The sequence below is a fragment of the Acipenser ruthenus genome, unplaced genomic scaffold (assembly GCF_902713425.1).
Source record: "Acipenser ruthenus unplaced genomic scaffold, fAciRut3.2 maternal haplotype, whole genome shotgun sequence".
Lineage (NCBI taxonomy): Eukaryota > Metazoa > Chordata > Actinopteri > Acipenseriformes > Acipenseridae > Acipenser > Acipenser ruthenus.
Window position 1 is genome coordinate 776,076 of NW_026708728.1, and position 24,243 is coordinate 800,318.

General features: G+C 47.5%; 3 protein-coding genes across 4 annotated transcripts; all 3 read left to right on the plus strand.

Moving 5' to 3' along the window:
• Positions 1-2,575: 2,575 nt before the first annotated feature.
• On the plus strand, positions 2,576-5,445 carry LOC117966791 (mpv17-like protein). Of its 2 annotated transcripts, none has more exons than XM_034913477.2 (5): positions 2,576-2,617; positions 3,567-4,002; positions 4,243-4,313; positions 4,651-4,680; positions 5,114-5,445. In XM_034913477.2, exons 2-5 carry the CDS (start codon positions 3,630-3,632, stop codon positions 5,300-5,302), a joined length of 663 nt encoding a protein of 220 aa, XP_034769368.2. In that variant the 5' UTR covers positions 2,576-2,617; positions 3,567-3,629; the 3' UTR covers positions 5,303-5,445. The 2 variants fall into 2 exon arrangements, with proteins under 2 accessions (XP_034769368.2, XP_034769367.2); XM_034913476.2 differs by lacking the exon at positions 2,576-2,617 and adding an exon at positions 2,746-3,157.
• An 801-nt stretch (positions 5,446-6,246) lies between these two features.
• On the plus strand, positions 6,247-11,914 carry LOC131735567 (large ribosomal subunit protein eL18). The gene is made up of 7 exons (XM_059021678.1): positions 6,247-6,453; positions 8,026-8,112; positions 8,414-8,521; positions 9,260-9,358; positions 10,229-10,352; positions 11,086-11,155; positions 11,749-11,914. The coding sequence occupies exons 1-7, from the start codon at positions 6,451-6,453 to the stop codon at positions 11,822-11,824; spliced, it is 567 nt and encodes a 188-aa protein (XP_058877661.1). The 5' UTR covers positions 6,247-6,450; the 3' UTR covers positions 11,825-11,914.
• A 913-nt stretch (positions 11,915-12,827) lies between these two features.
• Positions 12,828-23,022, plus strand: LOC117409982 (sphingosine kinase 2). Its single transcript, XM_059021606.1, has 7 exons — positions 12,828-13,202; positions 14,642-16,841; positions 17,688-17,837; positions 17,999-18,093; positions 18,226-18,341; positions 18,566-20,000; positions 20,180-23,022. The coding sequence occupies exons 2-7, from the start codon at positions 16,379-16,381 to the stop codon at positions 20,240-20,242; spliced, it is 2,322 nt and encodes a 773-aa protein (XP_058877589.1). The 5' UTR covers positions 12,828-13,202; positions 14,642-16,378; the 3' UTR covers positions 20,243-23,022.
• Positions 23,023-24,243: the final 1,221 nt, after the last annotated feature.

Sequence of the window (24,243 nt, forward strand, 5' to 3'; positions counted from 1 at the left end):
CTTTGGTTTCCAGGACCCGCAGCCCTGCCCACTTTCCAGACCCCTCAACCAATCAGGCATTGCCGTCAGCGCGCTACACCCACCCGAATCACACAGAGGTCCAATCAGCGCACGGCGTCCCCCCGCACTCCCCGCCCACTCCCCGAGTCAGTGCTTTGAAACGCCGCCTTCTTGTCGTCTGGGATTCTGAGCGGCGTTGTGTGGGACCAAGGGCGAAACAGGCTTCAGATTGATCTGCAGTTTGACTTATCGTGAAGAAATGTGCTTGACCATGATGCGTCATGGACGCGACGTACTGGCGTTGCGATGGACCAATGGATTCAACGCACAGGTGCATCAGAGAAATAGAACAGCGACCAGAATAGACCGTCTGTTATCTAACCGCCCGTGTAGAAGTACATCCGACATCCCTGTCTCTCTGTCGTTCCCAATAGCGGTCTGTCTGCTTCTATAGAAGGGATCTCTCTCTCTCTCTCATTGTGTGTGTGTGTCAGTGAGTGTGTGGCATTGCTTGTTTCATGTATATTGATATATCCACGGCACACATTCACGTTCAGATAACGAGCTCGGTGTGCTTGTGTTCCTGAGCAGTCTGTATTTAAACCGAGACTCTTGAAAGACAGACGAGGCTGGTAAATTAGCCCGCTGCTTTTGTTAACTGATCCTTTTGAGACTAGAGCCCTGACCTCCGCGGAAGAAAGCCAGGACAGAGGCCAGCGGATTAGCCTGCAGCATGTGATTTTCAGGCATCAAATTAAGACTTTTTTCCCCCTGTTTTAGCTAAGAACGCCCCTGAGTTAGTGGCAGATCTCCTTTGCATTATAAATTCCTATGCGACACGACACCGCCCACTGGCCGTGGCTAGTACTACACCCTGGGTCATGAGCATGACGTCACCTCGCATTCCTGACTCTCTTTTTTATTGTTTTATTTAACATCATGTAATCAAAGAAACTACAGAACGATATCGCAAAAGTCTACCGGAAGCCATAATAACACTCTGAGTTGTAACGAATGCATTTGATGCAGACGTGTGTTTTTTTTTTTTTTTTTTTATAGAAACGCTTTCATACTAACTTTTGTACTTGATAACATTCGTTTAAAAACCCAGTTGATGCCTATGATTAATCAAATGGATTAATCTTGTTACATAATTGATTTATTAAAATGTTTGGACACACTGTTGCTTGCTTTGCACCAGGGCACAGTACACCCTTGTGCCGGCACATCAACAACCGGCCCGGTTTAACACTGAAAATAATTCCATTGCTATTTGTTTAGGCTACTGTGTACTTGCGTGAGCTCTACTTTATCACAAAGAAAGAAAGAAAGAAAGAAAGAAAGAAAGAAAGAAAGGACCTCGGTTCTAAAGATCTCACAACCGTGTTTGCTTTTCACTGCAAGGTGTGTCTGGGTGTTTGTTTCCCGCAGTATTGTCCAGGTTCTCATCAGAGCGCTTTGCCTTCTCGCACAGACCACGCCCACTGACGGGTCACAATGGCAGTGAGACACGCCCGTAAACAACACAGACAGGCCCGAGCACGCACCTCCCGGTACACCAGGTAATACGAGTTCACTGTCAAACATCGCCTGATACACCACAGCCCTGTGCAGGCTGCCTGGTCAAAGTGCAATCTGTTTACATGTTTGTGTTGCTTCCCTGAGACACTGCCCCCCACTCCCCCCCTCCCCCGTAATACAACCTTTACAGCAAGCGGCTTACTGGAAGATTGACAAAATCAGTTTGTCAATGTGTTGATTTCAGCTGATGACCTGTAGAAACGTGTACAGGGGGTTCCTGGAGTACAGCCGATCCCTGGGTTAACAGCGATAATAAACTCATAAATTAACTGTACAACTCGACGGCCCGTTCAGGCGCTTCAAAAACAATTTCACCTGTAGTTTATGGTCCTTTGGCACCACCTTGTGGTCATCACTGGTATCACACTGAATTACACCACCACTCCACAGACAGACAGACAGGCAGACAGGCAGGCAGACAGGCAGGCAGACAGGGATCTACTTATATCTCCTGTTTCCGACACTGTGATTAACCAGTCCAATGGATATCGTTACCACATGTCCTCACAGCTCTCTATCATCTGTAAAAAGGTTGCTGCAAAGTCATATTGGTTCTCTTCAACACCAGGGGAGGCAGGAGCACAGTTAACACTGGCCTGTGTTTAAGTGCAGCCCCGGGTTCCGAGGGTGCGTTTAACTGCAGCCCCGGGTTCCGAGGGTGCGTTTAACTGCAGCCCCGGGTTCCGAGGGTGCGTTTAACTGCAGCCCCGGGTTCCGAGGGTGCGTTTAACTGCAGCCCCGGGTTCCGAGGGTGCGTTTAACTGCAGCCCCGGGTTCCGAGGGTGCGTTTAACTGCAGCCCCGGGTTCCGAGGGTGTGTTTAATTGCAGACCCAGGTTCTGAGGGTGTGCTCTGCTTCCTGATAGTCAGTCTGCATGCTGAGCTGACTCATGTAATGTGACCTGTGGTATATTTAGCACACGGAACAGCTGCTGTCAAGGAGGTAGCAATGGGGGGGGGGCTCTTATTCTCCCCCCCCCCCTTTTTTTTTTGGAGTCAGACCAGAAGGGTGCATTGAACCTCAACTCACTGCAAAGGTATGGAAAGCAATTGCTTTGACTGGTTTATCTTTTAATTTTGTGTTGGTCAATTTCTGTGTGGTGAATGAAAGACCAAACACATGCCCTGTGAAGGGTTAAACTTACAGGCTTGTGATATACTTCCGGAGTCGGGTTACAGACTTTGTGCTGGTTCAATAAAAGTTACCTCAGCATGATACAGCCTGGTGTGTGACTCTGTGATTGAGCAGAAGAGAGGAGCCTGGTGTGTGACTCTGTGATTGAGCAGAAGAGAGAAGCCTGGTGTGTGACTCTGTGATTGTGCAGAAGAGAGGAGCCTGGTGTGTGTGACTCTGTGATTGAGCAGAAGAGAGAAGCCTGGTGTGTGACTCTGTGATTGTGCAGGAGAGAGGAGCCTGGTGTGTGTGACTCTGTGATTGTGCAGAAGAGAGGAGCCTGGTGTGTGATTCTGTGATTGTGCAGAAGAGAGGAGCCTGGTGTGTGACTCTGTGATTGTGCAGAAGAGAGAAATTTTGAAAACCGCAAATTCCTCTTCCAAGAAGTGCAGTCGCCTGCCCGGTGAGTCAAACTGAAAGATAGGAGAAGAGAAAAGTAAATAGAACCGTGCGGACGTGTGCAAGTCCAGTGTGTTGCAACCTGGTCCCTGTCTGTGTGATTGTAAAAGTACAGCAACAGATACAGCTGTAGTGTGCAGCTCTGGCCAAAGGCTTGCATCCCCCTATAGAATGAACTAATTGTGCTTCATGAAGTCGAATGAAACCTGCTGAATAATGTTACATTAACATATTGAATTACACACATGGAAGGGGCTGTCCAGGGATACCTAGTCATGTTGTTGAGGCAGAATCACTGGGCTCCTTTAAGACCCGGCTTGATAAAGTTCTGAGATCAATGAGCTGCTCTGACGGCTGAACGGCCTCCTCTCGCTCGTGAATTTTCTTATGTTCCTTTTTGTTTTTGCTCACAGTAGCTGCCGGTCTCCAGTGAATACATCCTGCTTTGCTGCTCCCCAGTCCATATTGCACAGATAATGTACAGACTGCGATACGTACTCCAGACCCACCCCTGGGCCACGAACGTAGCGGCGTACAGCACCCTATTCGCCGGGGCGGACCTGCTCCAGCAGTGCATGCTGGGAGACAAGGAGGCGGGACCCCAGGGGGAGGCGGAGCCTCTTTCGAAGGGCGTGGTCGCTGGACAGGAAGCGCTCTGGTCAAGGGTGGACTTCTCCCAAACAGCCAAAGTGGCTTTGATTGGATTCTGCTTCCATGCCAACTTCAATTTCTATTGGTTGAGAGCTTTGGAGAGGGGGTTTCCAGGGGGAGGAGCTAGAAACGTTGGGAAAAAAGTGGTTGTTGATCAACTGGTGGCGGCTCCAGCGACCATCACTGCGTTTTATACTGGTAAGAGTAACACGACTAGCCTCCTCTAAAGTCAATAGACAATGTGATATAGGGAGGCATGTGTCTTGCTTTACAACGTATGGTATTTTTTAATACAAAAAAACCCATCTGTGGGCTCAATTAATATCACAGAAACAAACTGCAGTTACACCACTTAGCCACGTGCACGGGTGGCGCTGTCTGCTTTGCAGGAACTCCTTTGGGAAACTAAATGGAATTATATATATTTTTTCTTTGTAGGTTTGAGTGTTCTGGACAGAAAGGAGGACGTTTTTGAGGACCTGAGAAATAAATTCTGGCCGTCCTACCAGGTAATACAGATGAAATGATATCACAAGAGTCTACCGGAAGCCAAGGTAGTAGTACAGTAGTATTTCATGTCAGATTTCGAAATGTCACATTGTTCAATTGTTGTCAGTTTTTTTGGAATGTGGAAAACTATGTGGGAAAGCTACAAAGCGCTGGTGTGCAATTCAATATGTCAACGTAACATTATTCAAGCAGGGTTCATTCGACTTTACGAAGCAAAATGAGTTAATTCTGAAGGATGATCCAACACTTTTGGCCATAGCTGTATATATATATACAGGACTCATGTCAGTAATGCCAACGGAATAACCAGTATTTCACTTGTGTTCTTCTTTCCAGACTGGGCTTGTGTACTGGTCAGCCGTGCAGGTACAGTATGGAACCTCCATGTCTCTCATTGACCATTCTGTATCTCTGCTTCCCTCTTGTGGATCATGCCGGGTATTACACCACAAAGTACAGTCATTCGAAACTGCAGTGTCCCACAACTAACTTCCTAGTGAAACATTCCAGTATGATGTTTACTGCATTCTCCTGCATTATCAGAAAGGGGGTACCCTCTCTCTGATGTTTACTGCATTCTCCTGTATTATCAGAAAGGGGGTACCCTCTGATGTTTACTGCATTCTCCTGCATTATCAGAAAGGGGGTACCCTCTGATGTTTACTGCATTCTCCTGCATTATCAGAAAGGGAGTCCCTCTGATGTTTACTGCATTATCAGAAAGGGAATCCCCTGTCTGAACCCCAGGCTGCTCTCCTCTCGCTGCGCCTCATTCCCTTCCTTTCTCTTTCTCTTTCAGGCAGTCAACTTCTCCCTCGTTCCCCCTGTCGTACGGACCGCCTTCATCGGAGGCTGTGCCTTCGTATGGACCGCTTTCCTGTGCTATCTCAGGCAGCACGATACAGACCGAGGCCTGCAGGCCTTACTCCGGTCCATATCGAACTGTATCAGCCCTGCCAGGGGCGACAGGGCCAAGCTGGAGAAATAAAACACAGCAAACACTGAGAGCATTGCAGCACAGAGTACACCAGACCCTAAACACAGCAAACACTGCGAGCATTGCAGCACAGTGTACACCAGACCCTAAACACAGCAAACACTGAGAGCATTGCAGCACAGAGTACACCAGACCCTAAACACAGCAAACACTGAGAGCATTGCAGCACAGAGTACACCAGACCCTAAACACAGCAAACACTGAGAGCATTGCAGCACAGTGTACACCAGACCATAAACACAGCAAACACTGAGAGCATTGCAGCACAGTGTACACCAGACCCTAAACACAGCAAACACTGCGAGCATTGCAGCACAGTGTACACCAGACCCTAAACGCAGCAAACACTGAGAGCATTGCAGCACAGTGTACACCAGACCCTAAACACAGCAAACACTGAGAGCATTGCAACACAGCAAACACTGAGAGCATTGCAGCACAGTGTACACCAGACCCTAAACACAGCAAACACTGAGAGCATTGCAGCACAGTGTACACCAGACCCTAAACACTGAGAGCATTGCAGCACAGTGTACCCCAGACCCTAAACACAGCAAACACTGAGAGCATTGCATTCTGGTGCAGTATTAGCTCTCTGGTTGTGATGTAGTTTGTAGCTCAATATGTGGTCCAAATATCTGACATTTTTGCCAATGAAGTGTTTGTATATGTAAATGATACTGTTGTTTTTAAAAAAAAATAATAAAACGAAAATCAACATGTTATTGTCTAACGCCGTTCCTATCTTTAACTGAAGTAGTATAAACATGATATATACACATAAACTTTATTCACAAAACAGTGACGATAAGGTAGGCATTAGGGATCCGCCACAATGGCTTACTTATTAACGTGATTCTAAATGGTAGCTCTCTCAACACGATAAACAGGTATGGATTTTTAATTCGAAAATAAGAATGTTTAATTATTGACAAAAGACTTTTCCTTACCTAACATGGCGAGGCTGTGGCTTCACTCGGTTAATTTCAGTGGGGAATCTCCTTTACCTACATGGCTTCCCGGTTGTCCAATCAGAAGTGTGTTCTCCGTCACGTGCTCTGCGCTCCATTTCCACCCCCGAGCCAGAGAGATATCGCGAGAGCGAGCGCAGCTTCTTTCCTTTCCGCCCGGACTCCAAGATGGTGGGTACGATTACTGATCTCTCTGTCTGTGTTACCGATCCGAGAAAATCCACTTTCATCCGCCTTCACCGGGCTTCCCAGTCCCCAAGAACCGCTGATAGCGAGATCTTATAACCTTGGCTTTCCTTCCAGACCACCATTAGCCGCCTGTGTTTATAAATTACCGGGGAAAGCAAAGTTTAAAAATGCAGGCCGTTCGTCTTGCAAATGGGTGATATAAGTTTTCTCAGCCGTCTTGAAAATGAACGGGAACTGGATGAAATGGTGGATTTTCTCCAATATGGTGTATATGTTGGATATCTTCAAAATAGCAATAATAAAAAATAAACTGTTGTTGTTCTTGTTGAAGTCTTGGTCACGCTTGTTTCTGGGTTTTTTTTTAAGTGAATGCCCGCGTTTGCTGAACGCCACGGTCCGTCCGTGGCATTTTAGTTTGTCAGGTTTGTAAGCGTTTGTGTTTAAAACACGTTTCTTGCTGGTGAATCGGTTTCGTTCGTGTTTCTTATAGCAGCGCAAGCACTTTCATCGCCGTGGTGTTTAGGCCCGGTTATGCTTGTTAACACAAAACGGTGGCGTTTTTGTATTTTTATTTATATTGCGATTGCATTGCCCGTTTCGCTTGATTGCTTTATAAACGCGCTTTCGCAAATGCAGTCTTGCAGATACAGTCCACGTTCACGGTTTAAAGCTCGGCATAGTTGTACACGTGTTGGCCTTGAGATCCGCATTGCCATGTAGCGCCGGTTAGACACGGAGGAATCTTTCCCGTTTACATGTGGTTTGTTTATTGCATTCAGTACAATAGCATTGCATCTAGCGCTGTGTGGGTACAGTGTGTAGTAATGTCTAAGAAAGGGTATTGCACCTTCGATAATGATAAATACGTGGAGCAATGTGTTATAGTATTGAAGTTTTGTACACTGCGTTACAGTGTGAGAACCAATGTTTTTGGTTAATATTTTATTGCATGAAGAGTTCATTCTGGAGGCCATTTCAATCCGCTGTATGAGCTGATACGGAAATCAAAAGCGTGATCCGTGAGCGGCATTGTGGACATGTGGAGTTGAGTGGGGTTCACGGTCAGGGTTCACTTTAAATATCACGGACTCTCTTAGTTTGCATGCGTTGTAGGGTGTCTTGGTCAGTCTTGTGCGACCTGCATCTTTTGCACAGTATTAGATGCTTTTTATAATACAAATCGTACCGTTAACTAGGCTGTGCAGATGTGCAGCTACACAGTTTGAAAGTAAGCTTTGTAAACCCCTTGTTGTCCGTCCAGTTTGCCTCCCAGTCCGATGATTAGACTCCATAGTGTCAGACTCCAACGCTGGTGTCACTTGAATTCCTCGTTCATGAGGCCTGGGAGCATTAAAACGTTATGGGTTTAGATGTTTAAGAAGTCTAAAGGTGTAACAACCAGGACTTGGACAAACCATTTTAAATGTAGTCCAGGTCTGTTGTGTGTGTTTTTAATTATTATTTTTCATGTAAGTGTTGGTTTTATCGAGGCTGTGGGTCAGATTTTGAGCTGGTGTAAACAGCGCTTGATTCCTAACTCTCTTATTTTCTCAGGGAGTGGATATCAGACACAACAAAGACCGCAAGGTCCACAGGAAAGAACCGAAGAGCCAGGACATCTACCTGAGGCTCCTGGTCAAGGTAGGAGCAGCTCCAGTCTCACTCTGCATTGTGATGCGTCTGGACCGGGGTCTGTACTGTGCTGAAGTGATTGCTAGATCTCAAAACAGAAAGAAGCGAACTTGAATTCAACACAAATACAGTGTGAGCACCCCCAAGCCTGTGATGAACGTTATCCCTGTCATCATGTGATAAGCTGCTGAAGATTTTCATTTCCTGAGGCCTGGGAGAGTTGTCTACAGATAGATCTGTGACTGATTGAAGGTGTGGTTGTGCTGACCTGTCTCTGTCTGTCTGTCTGTCTGTCCCTCCCCTCTCTCAGCTCTACAGGTTCCTTGCTCGTCGCTCCAATGCTTCCTTCAACAAGGTGGTCCTGAAGAGACTCTTCATGAGCCGAACCAATCGCCCTCCTCTCTCCCTGTCCCGCCTGGTAAGTGCCCCTCCCTGCCCCCCAGGATTGGAGAGGAGGCTCCTTGCACAGCAGTCCCACGCTTTTTACTTTGAACCAAGACTCCTGTCGGTGTGTCCTTTTTAATTAGAACGTCTGGCGTGACCTGAGCTCATTTTAAAAAGCGGACTGCGATGTGCTGTGCAATGAGAATGTTTTTTTAATCTGTAACAACACCCACACGCCTAGGAACCAGCCTTCAGCCGTCTGAATCTCAAACTGCATACGGATCTTTAAAGAAATAACTTGTGCAATCGAGAGCATGTTAGCTGCCATTCCAGTATTTACTGACCCAAAATGCTTTTTATTTAACCTGTTTTTATTTTTTAATTCTATTGCTTTTATCAAGCCACGGTGTTACTAGTGTGAATTGTCTTTTGTGCACCAAGGCTGAATCTCTGTTAAGTTTACCTGCAGTGTGTGCAAGCCGATGATGATCGTTATCCCTGTCAGATTCTGATAAGTTGTTGAATAACATGAATTCCTGAGGCTTGCTTTATTTCAGTCTGTGCCGTTGACTCTCTACCCCGCTGTAACAATGCTGTCACTTCAGATTTGAGTCTTTTCAATACCGTTTCTCGTTAATAATAAATCTTCTTTAGACGCCACTTGGATTTGGTTGATGTTAGATGCGCAGCTGGCCTCTATTGAAACAGTAGAGGCTGTTGAAATGGCTTGGTCTGAACCTGTCTGACTTCTCTCCCCGTGTCGATTCCTCAGATTCGTAAGATGAAGCTGACAGGCCGTGAAAACAAGACCGCTGTCATCGTGGGGACGATCACAGACGACGTGCGCATCCAGGACATCCCCAAACTGAAGGCAAGTCTTCCCAAAACTCAACACCAGGTCCTGCCGACGCGCCTCCAGCAGGCTTGAAACCATTCTGAGCTCCAGCCAGTTCAAACCCTTGAGATACCGCTACCTGAAAACCAGCCGGTGCTTCACACTCCTGTGCGGTCACGATGGCGTCGCCACGCTGTAGTTATGAATCCCGCAGGACTGTAGTGTCTACCTGCTTTATAATGTCAAATTATAATGTACAGCCGTAGCCAAAAGGCTTGCATCACCCTATAGAATGAACTCATTTTGCATCAGTAGAATGAATGAAAGCTGCTGAATAATGTTGCGTTGACATATTGAATTACACGCCAGCGCTTTGTAGGTTTCCCATGTACAGAAAAACTGAAATTGGAGAATGTGGCATTTTGAAATCTGACAGGAAATGTTACTGTACTGTGATGGCTTCCGGTAGACTTTTGCGATAGTGTTTTGTAGTTTCTTTGATTATATGATAAATAAAGGATCTAAATGATGTTAACCCTGAAATCCTGGGTGCTGCAAAACCTCTGCCCGTAGCTGTGGAGTCGCTGGCAGTGTGCGGTTTCTTTCACGCAGCCTGGTGTCCTGTGTGCAGGACGGGATGCTCGCGCAGTGACCCCACTTGAGCAGCAGCTGCTCACATGACTAAGCTAACGCTTCGTCTCCCAGGCCGATGATTACACTCAGAACTGTCAGACTCCAATGCTGGTGTCACTTGAATTCCTCGTTAATGAGGCCTGGGAGAGCTGAGCTTCATGGAGGAGGCTGTGTGGTCCCGTCTGTCCTCCTGTTAACAGCCGTAGCATGGATGTGTGGCTTCTCTAACTGTTAAACTAAAGCCTCTCTCTCTCTCTCTCTCTCTCCTGGTAGGTGTGTGCTCTGAGGGTGACTGACGGAGCCCGCAACAGGATCCTGAAGTCTGGAGGTCAGATCATGACCTTTGACCAGCTGGCCTTGGCGACCCCTAAGGGTCACGGCACTGTGCTGCTGTCGGGTGAGTCTCAACGATTCGGTCTTTTTAATTTCTGAAAGTGTTTCTGTGTTTTTGATAGCACGGTGACACAAACTCTCACAAGCCCCTCATGTTTTTCGTGTTCAGCTTTTCACTTGGACTATCCTGCTAGGATGATGTGCCCGCACTTCCTGTGCTGTAGGTATTGGGAGCGTTCCGAAGCCTCGCGCGCCCTCGCTTCTTCAGGATTCACTCATTAGATTAATACACAGTGGAGTGTCATTGACTGCAGGTCGCTGTAGAAGCTGCACCAATTCACTTTTTCGTGTCCGAGTTTTGATGTGCAAGTTATTTGACCTTTTTTATGAAGCCAGGTTTGTTAATTCGCCTGGGTGATGATAAGCTTTTGGCCCTAGCTGTGCAGTGCCTGCTGTGTGCTTGGCTGAGGCTGGCTGTGGACTCGTTATTCACAGAACAATGCCAGCATGACATGAATAGAGACGAAGCCTTGCTTGACCTATTTAATCGTGAAGCAGAATTGCAGCCGAGCGTATTGAATTTGTTTCCTCTCCCAGGCCGATGATTAGACTCCATAGTGTCAGACTCTCAAGTTGGTGTCACTTGAATTCCTCGTTAATGAGGCCTGGGAGAAGCAGCCAGTAATCAGGACACTGTCTCCATTCACGATGCCGTCTTTCCTGTTGTGGGTTTTTTTTTCTCTCAGTAGATGAAGTGTGTTTAGATCCTCTCTGATCTGTTTCTCTCCCTCTCTCAGGTCCTCGTAAGGGCCGTGAAGTGTACAGGCACTTCGGAAAGGCACCAGGAACCCCACACAGCCACACCAAGTAAGTACTGTAGCGTTCACTGCACTGTCCAGCACTGTAGCGTTCACTGCACTGTCCAGCACTGTAGCGTTCACTGCACTGTCCAGCACTAGCGTTCACTGCACTGCAGCATTCAGAACTGCTGAATCTCTGTTAAGTTTACCTGCAGTGTGTGCAAGCCGATGATGATCGTTATCCCTGTCAGATTCTGATAAGTTGTTGAATAACATGAATTCCTGAGGCTTGTCAAGGAAGAAATAAGTGGCATGGAAACAGCACTGAGCTGCGTGTGGGCTGCTGTTAAAACTGTAGAGACCGGCACAGCACAAGCGCCGGGCTGTGCGTTGAGAGGCCTCGAGGTTTCTCAGTATATCAGTGCTGTTGTGTTTCTCTGTATAAACGCCTCAGTATATCAGTGCTGTTGTGTTTCTCTGTATAAACGCCTCAGTATATATCAGTGCTGTTGTGTTTCTCTGTATAAACGCCTCAGTATATATCAGTGCTGTTGTGTTTCTCTGTATAAACACCTCAGTATATATTGGTGTCGTTGTGTTTTTGCTCGTTCCGTTTGCCTTGTGCTAACCTTCTCGTTTCCCTCCCTTCTCAATCCGCAGGCCCTACATCCGTTCCAAGGGCCGCAAGTTCGAGCGTGCCCGAGGACGCAGAGCGAGCCGTGGGTACAAGAACTAATCCGGGCCGGTGCTGCTGCAACTCTCGACCTGCCCCCTCCCCCTTTGTGTACAATAATAAAAACTGGTGTCACACAGAAAAAAAAAAAAACTGCTTGTGGTGTTGTTCTTCGTAAAGCATGACGTGTGTGTTGGTAAACCTTCATTCTTAAAGGCAACGGCTGCCAGAGTTGAGCTGCGTGTCAGAAAAATGAAAAAGAAATGTTTTTATTTGAATATTCTTTTAGTATTTCATTGCTTTCTGTGGTTTTGTATATTTTTATAGATATTTTACGTGTTGGTCCTGTGATCCACTGTTTGGCAACCCTTGCTTTAATCTACAAGGGACATGCATCCTGCAAAATAAATAAATCACCTGAGTGCAGGAATCAGGGTTTGAAATGCACGGACAGGTTGGATCTGACCGTCTAAACAGTGAGTTTATTTTTCCGTGATTCCTGTCAGTGATGTATTTTAAGAACGCGTTTGTACGGCTCGGTTCTGTGTGTACCTTCAGGGTGTAACAGATTAAACCGTTATTTGACCTGATCTTCCTAAGTGGGTTTGTTACAGTGAGGAAAGTGAATTACACTGGTGACCACATGGGTCGGGATACACCGAACAGCGTTCTGCTCCCGCATGTCTCTTCACAAGTATAATTTATTTCTTAGCAGACGCCCTTATCCAGGGAAGTCGTAAACAAAACAAAGTAGTGTTCTGTGTTGCAGATGTCATTCCCGAGGTGTCGAGGGCTAGCTGAAGACGGAGCTGCCCTCCTCATGACCACCTCGCATTTCTCAAACAGCCTGTAATTTAAATAATTAAACATTCTCGTTAATAATTCCTGTTGCCGTATTAAAATGCCTGTCAGTTCCCTCACAAACATGGCGGCTGGATTCTCGCGAGGAGGCGATTCAGGACGTCTCCTCCTGTGGGGATGAAATGGCAGGTGCGCGGCTTCGCCTCAGAAAACCCTGCTGACCAATCAGAAATCGCGCAGTGCTAGCGTCGTGTCACTGCTGTGCACACCGGTTGGCTAAGGCGGTTGTGAGACCCGCCCAACTGAGGGCAAAGCTTCCTGCTGGCTTTTCCAAAGAGCTCTCGGAAGCGGAGGAGGTTGTTGATGGCTAGTTAGCAGAGGCGAAAAGGAAAAGATGGGGTGACGAAACTAGCTGTCAGTGTATTTATTTACTCTTTACCCATTCTGACGCTACAAGGAAAATCGGGGAATAACCTGATGTCCTTTAATAAAATTTAGAAGGTTTTCAAACACACGGATGCTGCTGCCCCATCGGCAGGCGAAAATACCGCAATCGTCTTCCGGTGATAATATTTAAAATCCCCAAACCGATCTTTATTAAAAAATAGGAAAGAAAACTACTGAAGATCTGGGAACTAAGGTAGGTATAATAATAATAATAATAATAATAATAAACTGTTTGAAATGTGCGGTGTGTTCTTCGTTATAGTAGAATGCGCGCAGTGTTTATTGGGTGCATTTGGTTTTTTGGATACCGCTCTCAAGCCGGTGACGGATCTGAAACGTGCCGCACTCGGGCTTTCTGTTTGTCAGTCCGGCGCGTCTGTCTCTGTCCGGGTCTCTCTCTCTATTTACAATTTAACCCCGAACGCGATGTTTCGACAAACACCCTCACCGGGGCTGCGAGAGAGTCGCATACAAAATATGAAACGAACTGGAAACGATACGAAAACACAGACACAGACACAGACACAGACACAGACACACAGACACACAGACACACAGACACACACACACACACACACACACACACGGGGGATAGTGAAGCTCGCAGTAAAACCTGCGCTGTAGATAAACCGCTGTGCAGTAGGACGGGGGATTATTCCCATCCCAGCCGTGGTGCAGGAGGTTAGAAATACGTACATGTTTAAATGTGTAAAGAGGGAACTACACCTTTTATTTATTTAGTAAGTGTTTTAAATGTGTAACGCTACACCTTTCTTTATTTGTGTTTATATTGTAAGTGTTTTAAAACGCTACACCTTGTTGAAACGAGCTCTCTGGGTTTTAGAGCCAGTGCAGTGCTAGCATGTGACCCCCTTCACAGAGAAGAGTGGCAGTCTGTCATTGAACTCTGTACCAAATAAACCACCTTCAGACTTGAGAGGAAACTGATGATACGACGTGGCAGTCTTCTGAGAGATAAGGAGCTGGCCGTGGACGCATGCGGCTGGCTGGTTCATACAGGGTGATTCATGTTTCAGTGCCCCTGTATGCCGTTCAGTAACGTGCTGTGAAATGGGCTTGGGAGCCAATCGCTGCTGTTGCCAGTCTTGTCTGCGTGCCCACAGGCAGCGTCGCGTTACCGTTCGGGATGCAGAGCTATCTGCGGTTGGTTTGCCTCGCTGCTCCGCTGCTTAAGAGTCACGTGCCAGACGAGCCCGGAGACAGACTGCTGGAGCTGAACTCTTGTATTCAGAGCTCAGCAGCTTGGCAGCCTGCCCTGCTTCAGTTTTCTGGGTGAAGAGAGACGATTGTCCAGACAGCAGGAACACAGGACTCCCTGTGATCTGCCCCCACTGGGAAATAAACAGAAGTGAAACTCTTGCGGGATATTTCTCTTGTGATGAATGAGAGTCACACTTGTAAACCGCAGACCAGCATCAATCCAGTTCTCACTGCTCTGCTTCATTTAGAAATACCTTGTTATAAATACAAATGCATGTTTTTTTTTTTCTTGTCGGTTTGTAGATTGATCTTTTTCAGCACGTTTCTGTTTAACGAGATGTTTTATGACGCTTGTTAATTACAGTAATGATAACACCTGAACAGTCTCTGTCGTTTATTCGTATATTCCAGATTCACATCAGCGGATCATTTCCTGTGCTGTTGGGAGTGAGACGGAGGTAGAGACCTGAAATACAGACTGGACTTCCGTTGGGCTGGTCATCGTGCAGACTGAACTCCCACTGTGCTGGTCATCGTATAGACTGGACTCCCGTTGGGCTGGTCATCGTACAGACTGGACTCCCACTGTGCTGGTCATCGTGCAGACTGAACTCCCACTGTGCTGGTCATCGTATAGACTGGACTCCCACTGTGCTGGTCATCGTACAGACTGGACTCCCGCTGGGCTGGTCATCGTACACACTGGACTCCCGTGGGGCTGGTCATCGTACACACTGGACTCCCGTTGGGCTGGTCATCGTATAGACTGAACTCCCACTGTGCTGGTCATCGTACAGACTGGACTCCCTTTGGGCTGGTCATCGTACAGACTGAACTCCCACTGTGCTGGTCATCGTGCAGACTGGACTCCCACTGTGCTGGTCATCGTACAGACTGGACTCCCGTTGGGCTGGTCATCGTACAGACTGGACTCCCGTTGGGCTGGTCATCGTACAGACTGAACTCCCACTGTGCTGGTCATCGTGCAGACTGGACTCCCGCTGGGCTGGTCATCGTGCAGACTGGACTCCCGCTGGGCTGGTCATCGTATAGACTGGACTCCCGCTGGGCTGATCATCGTACAGACTGGACTCCCGTTGGGCTGGTCATCGTACAGACTGGACTCCCGTTGGGCTGGTCATCGTACAGACTGAACTCCCACTGTGCTGGTCATCGTACAGACTGGACTCCCACTGTGCTGGTCATCGTACAGACTGGACTCCCACTGGGCTGGTCATCGTACAGACTGGATTCAACAAACTTCAACACTACTGCTCTGTATAGCACAGCAGGGCCTGTAACAACACAGCCTCTAAATGGACCTCCGAAAACAGACTGCTCCTCAAATATAATCTCATAGAGTAGAATATAGTGTGTTGCATTGCATTATTTTATTGTGGATATTTTCTAATAAGTTATATTGAAACTGGAGTCTAGGAAGCCCTGTATATTTATATATAGATGGATATATTAGACCCGTCTTGAGGTTGTAAGGTTTACATTTGTAGGGTTTACAGAAGCTGTGTATGCACTGGGATTTATTTAATAAGACTGGTCTTATAAGACTAACCCCCCATCTCCATCACTCTCAATACTCAACATTGTTTCAAAGTTTTACATCAAAATAAGTTTGAAACAGTTTAACCTTAAATGGGGAGGCCCTGTGGTTAAACTGCATGCGATTATGATCTACGTTAGATTGCTGATCTACCATGCATTGACCGGCGTTGGACTGCTCCGTGAGTTCCTGTACTGCACCTCTGTGTGTGTGTGTCGGCACTAACACCATTGAAAGCTCACTCCTTATGAAAAGCTTGCCCTGAAGCACTAACATAGTCTTCAAATGGAGTTCTCCAGCCTTGTATAAAGACTGGACCAGCAGTGTATGGGATCACTTCCACTACATGAAAGAGCTGCTGTTCTTTGCACTAGTCCTTGTATTGAATATTTCAATCGCCAGCTCGTTCTGCTGAGATACAAATACTAATAAGCGTGAATAGACACGCAGTGACACTGAAATACTCTGTGAAGCGGTTTGTAACACAGCCTGTGGACTCTGCAGACACACAAGGATTCGACAGCCTGGTGACTGAACCACAGCCCGGGTTTATATGCAATTTTAACACAAGCTAGGAGACCAGCACACCAATGAGGAGCCCGGCAGAATTCCTAAGCGTGCCGTTTTCCGAGGCGATCCTGCACGGAGAATTCGGGGATCACAGCGGTGGCACTGGAGGGGGATCTGGCCCCCGCTACGCCCTGACACTCACCCCCACGGAGCTGCACATCCAGCGGCTGGTTCCTCGCCCCCAAGACGACCGCAGGACCGTGGTGTCCCTGTCCGACGTGGTCGGCTGCCACGTCATGCGCCGCAAAGCCTCGCCGGCGAGGGGGGGAGGGGCCGAGGAGGGTGAAGGACCCGCCTACTTCTCCCTCTACTCCTATCCGGTGAAGAAGAGGCGCATGGGGGGCGGGCGCTGCCGGCAGAGGGTGGTCCGGACTTTCCGAGTGGATTCGGCGGCTCGGGTGTCGGAGAACCGGAGCGTGGCTGAGAAATGGATGACTGCTGTGCTGTGCCTGCTGAGGGGAGTGAACCTGACTGGAGCTACAGGTGAACAGAAAGAGAGCGTGTGTGTGTGTGTGTGTGTGGATCTGCCTGTCTGTCTCTCACTGTGTCTATCCATCTGCCTGTCTTGTGTGACTGAGGTTTAGACCAGGATAAGGGTGTAACTGGGGTTGAACTGGAACTCGGTTTAACAGCAAGTCTGACATTGCAGTTGGTTTGCTGCACAGAAGTTGTCAACATTTTCTATCTTTACACCAATGGGCAGAACAAGCTCAAGTCTCCAGTTGCATAGCAGTCCGAGTTATTCCTTAATTGCACAACAGTTGTGCAAAGCATGCACAGTGCGTGCGGTTTAGATCACACTCGGAGAGGTGGAAGGGTGGTGTCTCGCTAGTCTCTCCTCCTTCTCTTTGAATAACGAACCACACAGTGAATGTGCTCAGTACGAAGGGTGAGTGTCCTGTGTTACTCTTCAACCTGCCTGTGTCGGTGTGTCTGCGTAAGGCTCAGTGTAAACAGTGAGACTCACAGAGAAGGGAAGCAATCCCAGACACCCCCCTTCCTCTCTCTTATATTATGCATTGTATCCTCACTGTCTTGTGAAGCGCTTCGTGGTGGTGGTGCACTAGAAAGGCGCTATATAAAATAAAGATTGATTGATTGATTGATTATCAGTGCAGTGCAGGCTGGGGCAGACTTTCTCTTATCATGGCTTCACTTCACTGGGGCCTCAAGCATGTCGACTTTTACAGGCACTGAATTCGGACACAGACAGAGAGGGGGGGTCCATGTAGTGTCACAGGCACCCCCTCTACCCCTCTCGCTGTCTCTCTTCCCCTCTCTCTCCTGCTCTCTCTCATTCACTCCCTCTTCTTGGTTTCATTTCCTCAGAGATCACCAGCAGTCTCTTGCCCCGCCCCCGCCGCCTCCTCCTATTGGTTAACCCCTTCAGTGGGCAGGGCCAGGCCATGCAGCTCTGTCACACCCACATTCTGCCGATGGTCCGGGAGGCGAACATCAGCTACAATCTCATCCAGACAGGTGAGAGCTCCTCCAGTCACTGATGGAGACACGGGATCCCCTCCCGCAGGGGTAAGAGCCCAGGATATAGCTCTGTGTGTGTGTGTGTATCTGGGTATCTGGGTATCTGGGTATGGGTCTGATTCTGGTTATGGGTGTCATTTTTATCTCTTCTCTTCCAGAGCGTCCGAACCACGCCCGGGAGCTGATGAGGGAGCTTGCACTGCAAGAGTGGGACGGCATTGTCATCATCTCCGGGGACGGACTGCTGCACGAGGTCCGTCTGTCTGCCTGTCTCTGTCTCTCTCTCTGCCTCTTTCTCTGTCTCTCTCTCTCTCTCTGCCTCTGCTTGTCTGTTTCTCTGTTTTCCTCCCTCCTCTCTGTATTAATGTCTTTGCTGTCTCTGCAGGTGATTAATGGTCTGATGGCTCGAGGGGACTGGAAGCAAGCTATCCAGACTCCAGTGGGGATCCTGCCCTGTGGCTCTGGCAATGCCCTCGCTGGAGCAATAAACCACAACGCTGGGTAACTAACTACACGTCTGCCTGTACTGAGTGTGTATCTGTCTGGACAGAGTGCAGAATAACTTGAAAGTATTGCCAAGGCTGTAAGATGCATTCATTACAAACATACAGTACATTGATAATAAATAAAATGCACAAGTCAATAAAATCATTTTAAACAAAGTATCTCTCTCTCTCTCTCCCTCTCTCTCTCCTCTCTCTCCCCCTCTCTCTCTGCCCCTGAAGGTTTGAGATGTGTCTCCGGGACCCCCTCCTGATGAACTGCTGCTTTCTGCTGTGCAGGGGAGGAGTCTGTCCCATGGACCTCGTTTCCATAACGATGTCGACATCGATCACCGCAAAGCATCCTGGGGAAAACACTGAACGGGAGCCGGAGCGGCTGGCCAGCGAGGAGGAAGAGGCGGGGTCAGCGAGCTCTGGCCGTGGGGTTCACCGGCGCCTCTTCTCCTTCTTGTCTGTGGCCTGGGGCTTCGTGTCCGACGTGGATATCGAGAGCGAGCGCTACCGAGGGCTGGGCTCGGCTCGCTTCACGATGGGCACGCTGGTGAGGCTCGCCTCCCTCCGGTCCTACAGGGGCCGCCTCTCCTACCTGCCCCAGTCTGCCACCTCCCTCTCCTCCCTCTCCCTGCCCCCCCTCGCCCAGCTCCAGCAGCAGCCCCCCAGGAGGCCCTTATCCAGGAGCATCACAGAGGGCCTGGGGGCCTGCAGCCGGCTCCCCCTGCACAGGACGGTGTCTGACATGGGTCTGAGCGAGGAGCGGAACCTGCTGAAGAGAAACACGCCGAGCGCTCTGTCTCCCGTGCCCGGCTGCTTGCAGGAGGTGGTGCAGCCCGCCTGTGCGCCGCCTAGTGACGGCACGCCGACAGAGCAAGCCGCCTCGTCCTGCTTCGCAGAAGGGGTGCCGTCCATTTCGGAAGCAGCGAGTCCTGACGCTGGTCACCCATACAAGACCGCACCCACCCAGGAAATGCCAGCCTCGCTGGCCCCTCCCATTCCCAGCCCCTCCCCTTCGCCCTCGTCCTCGCATCATTACCTCACCTCGGCATTCACCTTCGACCTCCCGGTGTCGGACGATCAAAACTCCACCCCCGTTCTGAACCACCAATCGGAAAGCGGCTCCCGGGCGAGAGCGGGAGAGCGGGCAGCTCAGTCTAACGGCACCGTCGATCACGCGGAACAGCAATCTACGTTCCTCGCGCGGACGATGGATGCGTTGGGCTCCGTAACGCAGGAGAGAGGAGTGAAGAGCGACCCGGGGCAGAGAAATCATTTCCCTCCACGAGCGGAAGACGAGACCGGGCCGGTTGACGGGCTCCTGCAGCCTTTGGACCGGCCGGTACCGAAGAACTGGGTGACCCTGGAGGGGGACTTCGTCCTGGTCCTGGCCCTCTATCAGTCCCACTTGGGGGCTGACTTGTTCGCGGCCCCCCAGGCCCGCTTCGACGACGGCACCATCCACCTGAGCTTCGTGCGAGCCGGGATCTCCAGGGGGGTGCTGCTTCGGCTCTTCCTGGCCATGGAGCGAGGGACCCACCAGGAGATCGAGAGCCCTTTCGTCAGCCACATCCAGACCCGAGCCTTCAGACTGGAGCCCCTGTCCCACAGAGGCACGCTCACCGTGGATGGAGAGCTGGTGCCCTATGGATCTCTGCAGGCTCAGGTCAGGGTCTTTGATGATGTTAAATAGATAGAAATTATGTTCAATAGTATATTTTTATTATGTCTCAAGAATGGGTTGGTTTTGATCCTGTTGGGTCCACACACTTTTTACATCAGCCATGCAAAGCTGTGGTGAATGCAGCCTCCATTGTGTTTAAGATCTCTGTGTGTTCCCTTCAGGTGCATCCTGGGATGGGTCGCCTGATCGTCGGAGACCCTGCAGTGAAAATCACAAAGTTCTAAGTTGTTTTGGTGGGAGAGGGGGTGGAACCTCCAGGCATGACCAATAAGAAGTTGCCACTCGGACATTCTGAGTCGACGTGTTTTTCAGGACTTTGTTTGTCAGGCATTCTGGGTGGATTACTAATCAGCCCTTGATGTTTTGGAATTTACCTTCGAAGACGACTTTTTTGCTCTGGCATTCTGTGAGGGCTCTTCAGAGAGTGAGGGCTTTTCAGAGAGTGAGGGCTTTTCAGAGAGTGAGGGCTTTTCAGAGAGTGAGGGCTTTTCAGAGAGTGGGGGCTTTTCAGAGAGTGAGGGCTTTTCAGAGAGTGAGGGCTTTTCAGAGAGTGAGGGCTTTTCACAGAGTGAGAGCTTTTCAGAGAGTGAGGGCTTTTCAGAGAGTGAGAGGTTTTCTGCTCTGGCACTGCGTGGCCTGTACGGGGGTCCTTGACGTTTTGAGACGCTTTGTGAGTTCAGATCGAGAGATACATGTGAAGTGTTTGAGCACCCCTTGACTTTACAGCGTTGTCACGACTTTGTGTTGCTCTGTTTCTTTCTACAGCACAGCTCCCAGGTTTATTCCTGTTATAATTAGAGATCTTTTTTGTTTATTTATTTATTTTTGGAGGGTAACACAATGCTATTAATGCTAGTCCTCAGCTAGTCTCTATGATTAGTTTGAAAACTGTGCCAGTCAGACCAGTCACAACACAGAAGGGAATGAACTCTGTATTTGTAATAGTGAAGTTAGAGCAACTTCTAGATCCTAGGGAAATGCAAGTCCTGAATTGAGTTTCCTGAACGGTAAAGGAAAGTTCTGGTATTAAGTGAGGAAACATGTGGAACATTGAACAGGTGTGGTTCTGCTGCAGTGACAAGTGCCTGTCACACATCTACTCTCTAATGGTAGTGAGTTTCTTCATCTTCATCATCATCATTAATGAAATTACTGCAGGAGCAATCTCCCAGTTCATCACCTCACTCCCAGGCTGTGTTTGTTTTTCCACGAGTCTCTCTGCACCGTGTTGCTGTTTTCTCTTGTTTTCAGCAATACGGTGATGCAGGGACTTCGATTTATTTACACAGAAATGCCCTGCAGAAGCTTTTCTCTTTAAAAAAAAAAAAACAATGAAGTTAATGTAGATGGAAAAAATATCTAAACAATGGCGATTGTTTAAAAAGCTAAATACTTAACATTCCTGAGGTGTGTGTGTATCTATATATATATATATAATTATAAAAAGCTGAGGCACAATAACTGTGGTGAGTAAGAGTGCCAGGAGGCTGACAGAGGGAGGAGTCAGTCCTCACATGAACACTTCCTGCCTGTGCGCCCTTCAGTCGTGTGTTTCTTGTTTGTGATGTAGTTTGCAGTAAGCTGCACTGTTTGGTGGCTCAGTTGAGACCACAGACCAAGCTCAGGTCAGGAGAACAGATCCACACCCACTTAAACCTGCTAAAGCAGCACCAGCAACACAGTGAGAGTCAAGGGGTGTGCATTCAGCTGTAAAATCCATGTGCTTGTATTGCAAATGTTAATGTAGAAGACAAACAAACCGCTCCAGCCTTCTTTAACCTCCTCTTAAAGATCTCTCGCCTCTAAGCTGCCTGATTGTTTTGCTGCTGTTGTACTTTTCCTGAGTTTGTTTCTGTTTCGACTCGGACAAAGCCCTTTCTTATCACGCTGAAGCAGACCTCGTCTCAACGTGTTGATGTGCTCTGAAGCCGCTTGTCAGTCGCTGGTTCATTTCCTCCTTGTGTTCCCGAGCCTGCAGGGCACAGCATCGCAGTCATTTTCATCTGAGGTGTTCAGGGGAAATATCCCTTCATCAAGTGCATTTGTGTGTGTAAACAATTCTGATTAAAACATCTTCCACGTTTGTGTTTTTAATTTAAAATGTATCTTTTTCTAAAATGCTTTATTTTTTTTATTTTTTTAAAGGTGAAAGTGAGCTGCATTGTTCAATGATTTTTTTGTTTTCTGTGGTCAGAGTAGTCTGTAGAGAGACTGCGTTTCAGGCTGCTGCAGGGCGCACCATTGCCTCAAACTAGGTCTCCTGCAGCTGAGGCTCCTTTAGAGGAGGCAAGGGAGGCAGAGCCTCCTCAAGTTTTCTTTTTTTTTTTTTTTTATAACATTATAATATAATTTTCAGTAAAATACAATTATTGGCAAAAATGTATGGAAAAAAAATAATTTAACCTAAACTCTAGATTCAACTAAAATCAGTGATGGTTTTATATGAGAATATTTATGTGTTAACGAGAGTGAATTCTTGGGTATTCGGCTCTGAAGTGCTAATAGGATATTTATAGAGATCCCCGGACTGTCGCAGCAACAGCTTACATGCTGAAAGGTCCAGAATCCAATCAAGCATCAACTCATCAGTTCTGCGCAGCTGAAAGTGGACTGTTTGAGAAGGGTGGCAAAAGATATTACAAAATGTCATTACTGTTCATTTTTGACTAATATTAAATAATAATATATAATAAATGAAAAGAAAACTATTGATTTGAGTGTTTAAACAACAGGGTCTCACTGCTTCTGGGCATTCAAGTTATCAAGTAGCAGAATACAGCAGAGTTTGTCTCTCTCTGTGTGTGTGTGTGTGTGTGTGTGTGTGTGTGTGTGTCTGTCGCACTGCTTTGATCATACCATGGAGGAATGATCTTTCTGTTTCATGACACTGAAAGCTCTGATTAACCCCCTCCTGCCCATGTCCAATCAAACTCCCCACTACCAGGAGGCATCTTGCAATGTATTAACTGACAAATTAAATCAATAAAGTCCATTTTGAGTCTTCTTTGTGGAGTATTTGTCATTTTTATAGAGTGAAGTGCAATAATGTGACTGTAGCTTATAGGATCATCATAGGCATTTGGATGATTTCCACAGCGAGAGTGCTGGAGCCTACGCAAGATAAATACACTGAACACAGCGAGAGTGCTGGAGCAGCTACACAAGATAAATACATTTAGTTATTATTGGTGAGACAAAAATACAATTGTTTACAATTGGCGGAATACAAGATTGCATGTAGTTTCAGAACATCTCCCCCTGGTGGTTAATTGTGGTGTTTACGGCAGACTAATTCAATGGGTTTGTCCATATCCCGTATATTTCCATATTACCCATAATTCAATAGGTACTGATTTGTGCTACTGATCTGGAAAGGTACTTATATTTAAATTATATATATATTTTAACAAATAAAATTTTATAAAACATTGAACATGTAATCCCCAAACACCGTTTTGGTGACAATATAAAATTTTAACTAATTTTAATATATGTAAATTAATGACTGCTAACCCTAAGTTGAATTTTAGCTAGTTATACGAATTATAAATAGCTCTTGGAATTGTGTACTTAGCATATTTCCCAATTACCCTAAATTGTAAAATTACTGATTTATGAGAGTTAACTCAAAAGCTATGTGTAATATATCTGTATAGATATATATTTTATTTTTAAGAATTAAAATTGTATAAAACATTAACCATATAATCTTAAATTACAACTTTGGTGACAATATAATAGTTTTAATCATTTTAATATAGAAATATAATGTAAAAAAAATAAACCACAAATAGGCATTTAACTAGTTATATGACATATAAATAACTATGGAACTCTTTATATATTATATAGCAAGAGCTGGATAGCTTGAGCTAGTGATTGAGTTTGGTGTGAGTGAAGTGGCTGAGATGAATGTGGGTGAGGAAGTGCAGTGATGATAAGGAGGTAGGCTGGTGTGAGGGAGGAGAGAGAGAGGTGGAGCCCACAGAGACAGGAGGGGAAGGTGGGGGGTGGAGAGATAAGGTGGGGGCGGGAGAGAGAGGGACGATGGGGAGGGGCGCGGAGGGTGAAGAGGGGCAAAGAGGAGCCACGCGCGTAAAAAAGGCCGGCGCCGACCTTTTTTACGCGCGTGGCTCCTCTTTGCCCCTCTTCACCCTCCGCGCCCCTCCCCATTGGACATAAACCACACCCCCGACCAGTGCCCTTGACCCTTGACCCCTGACCC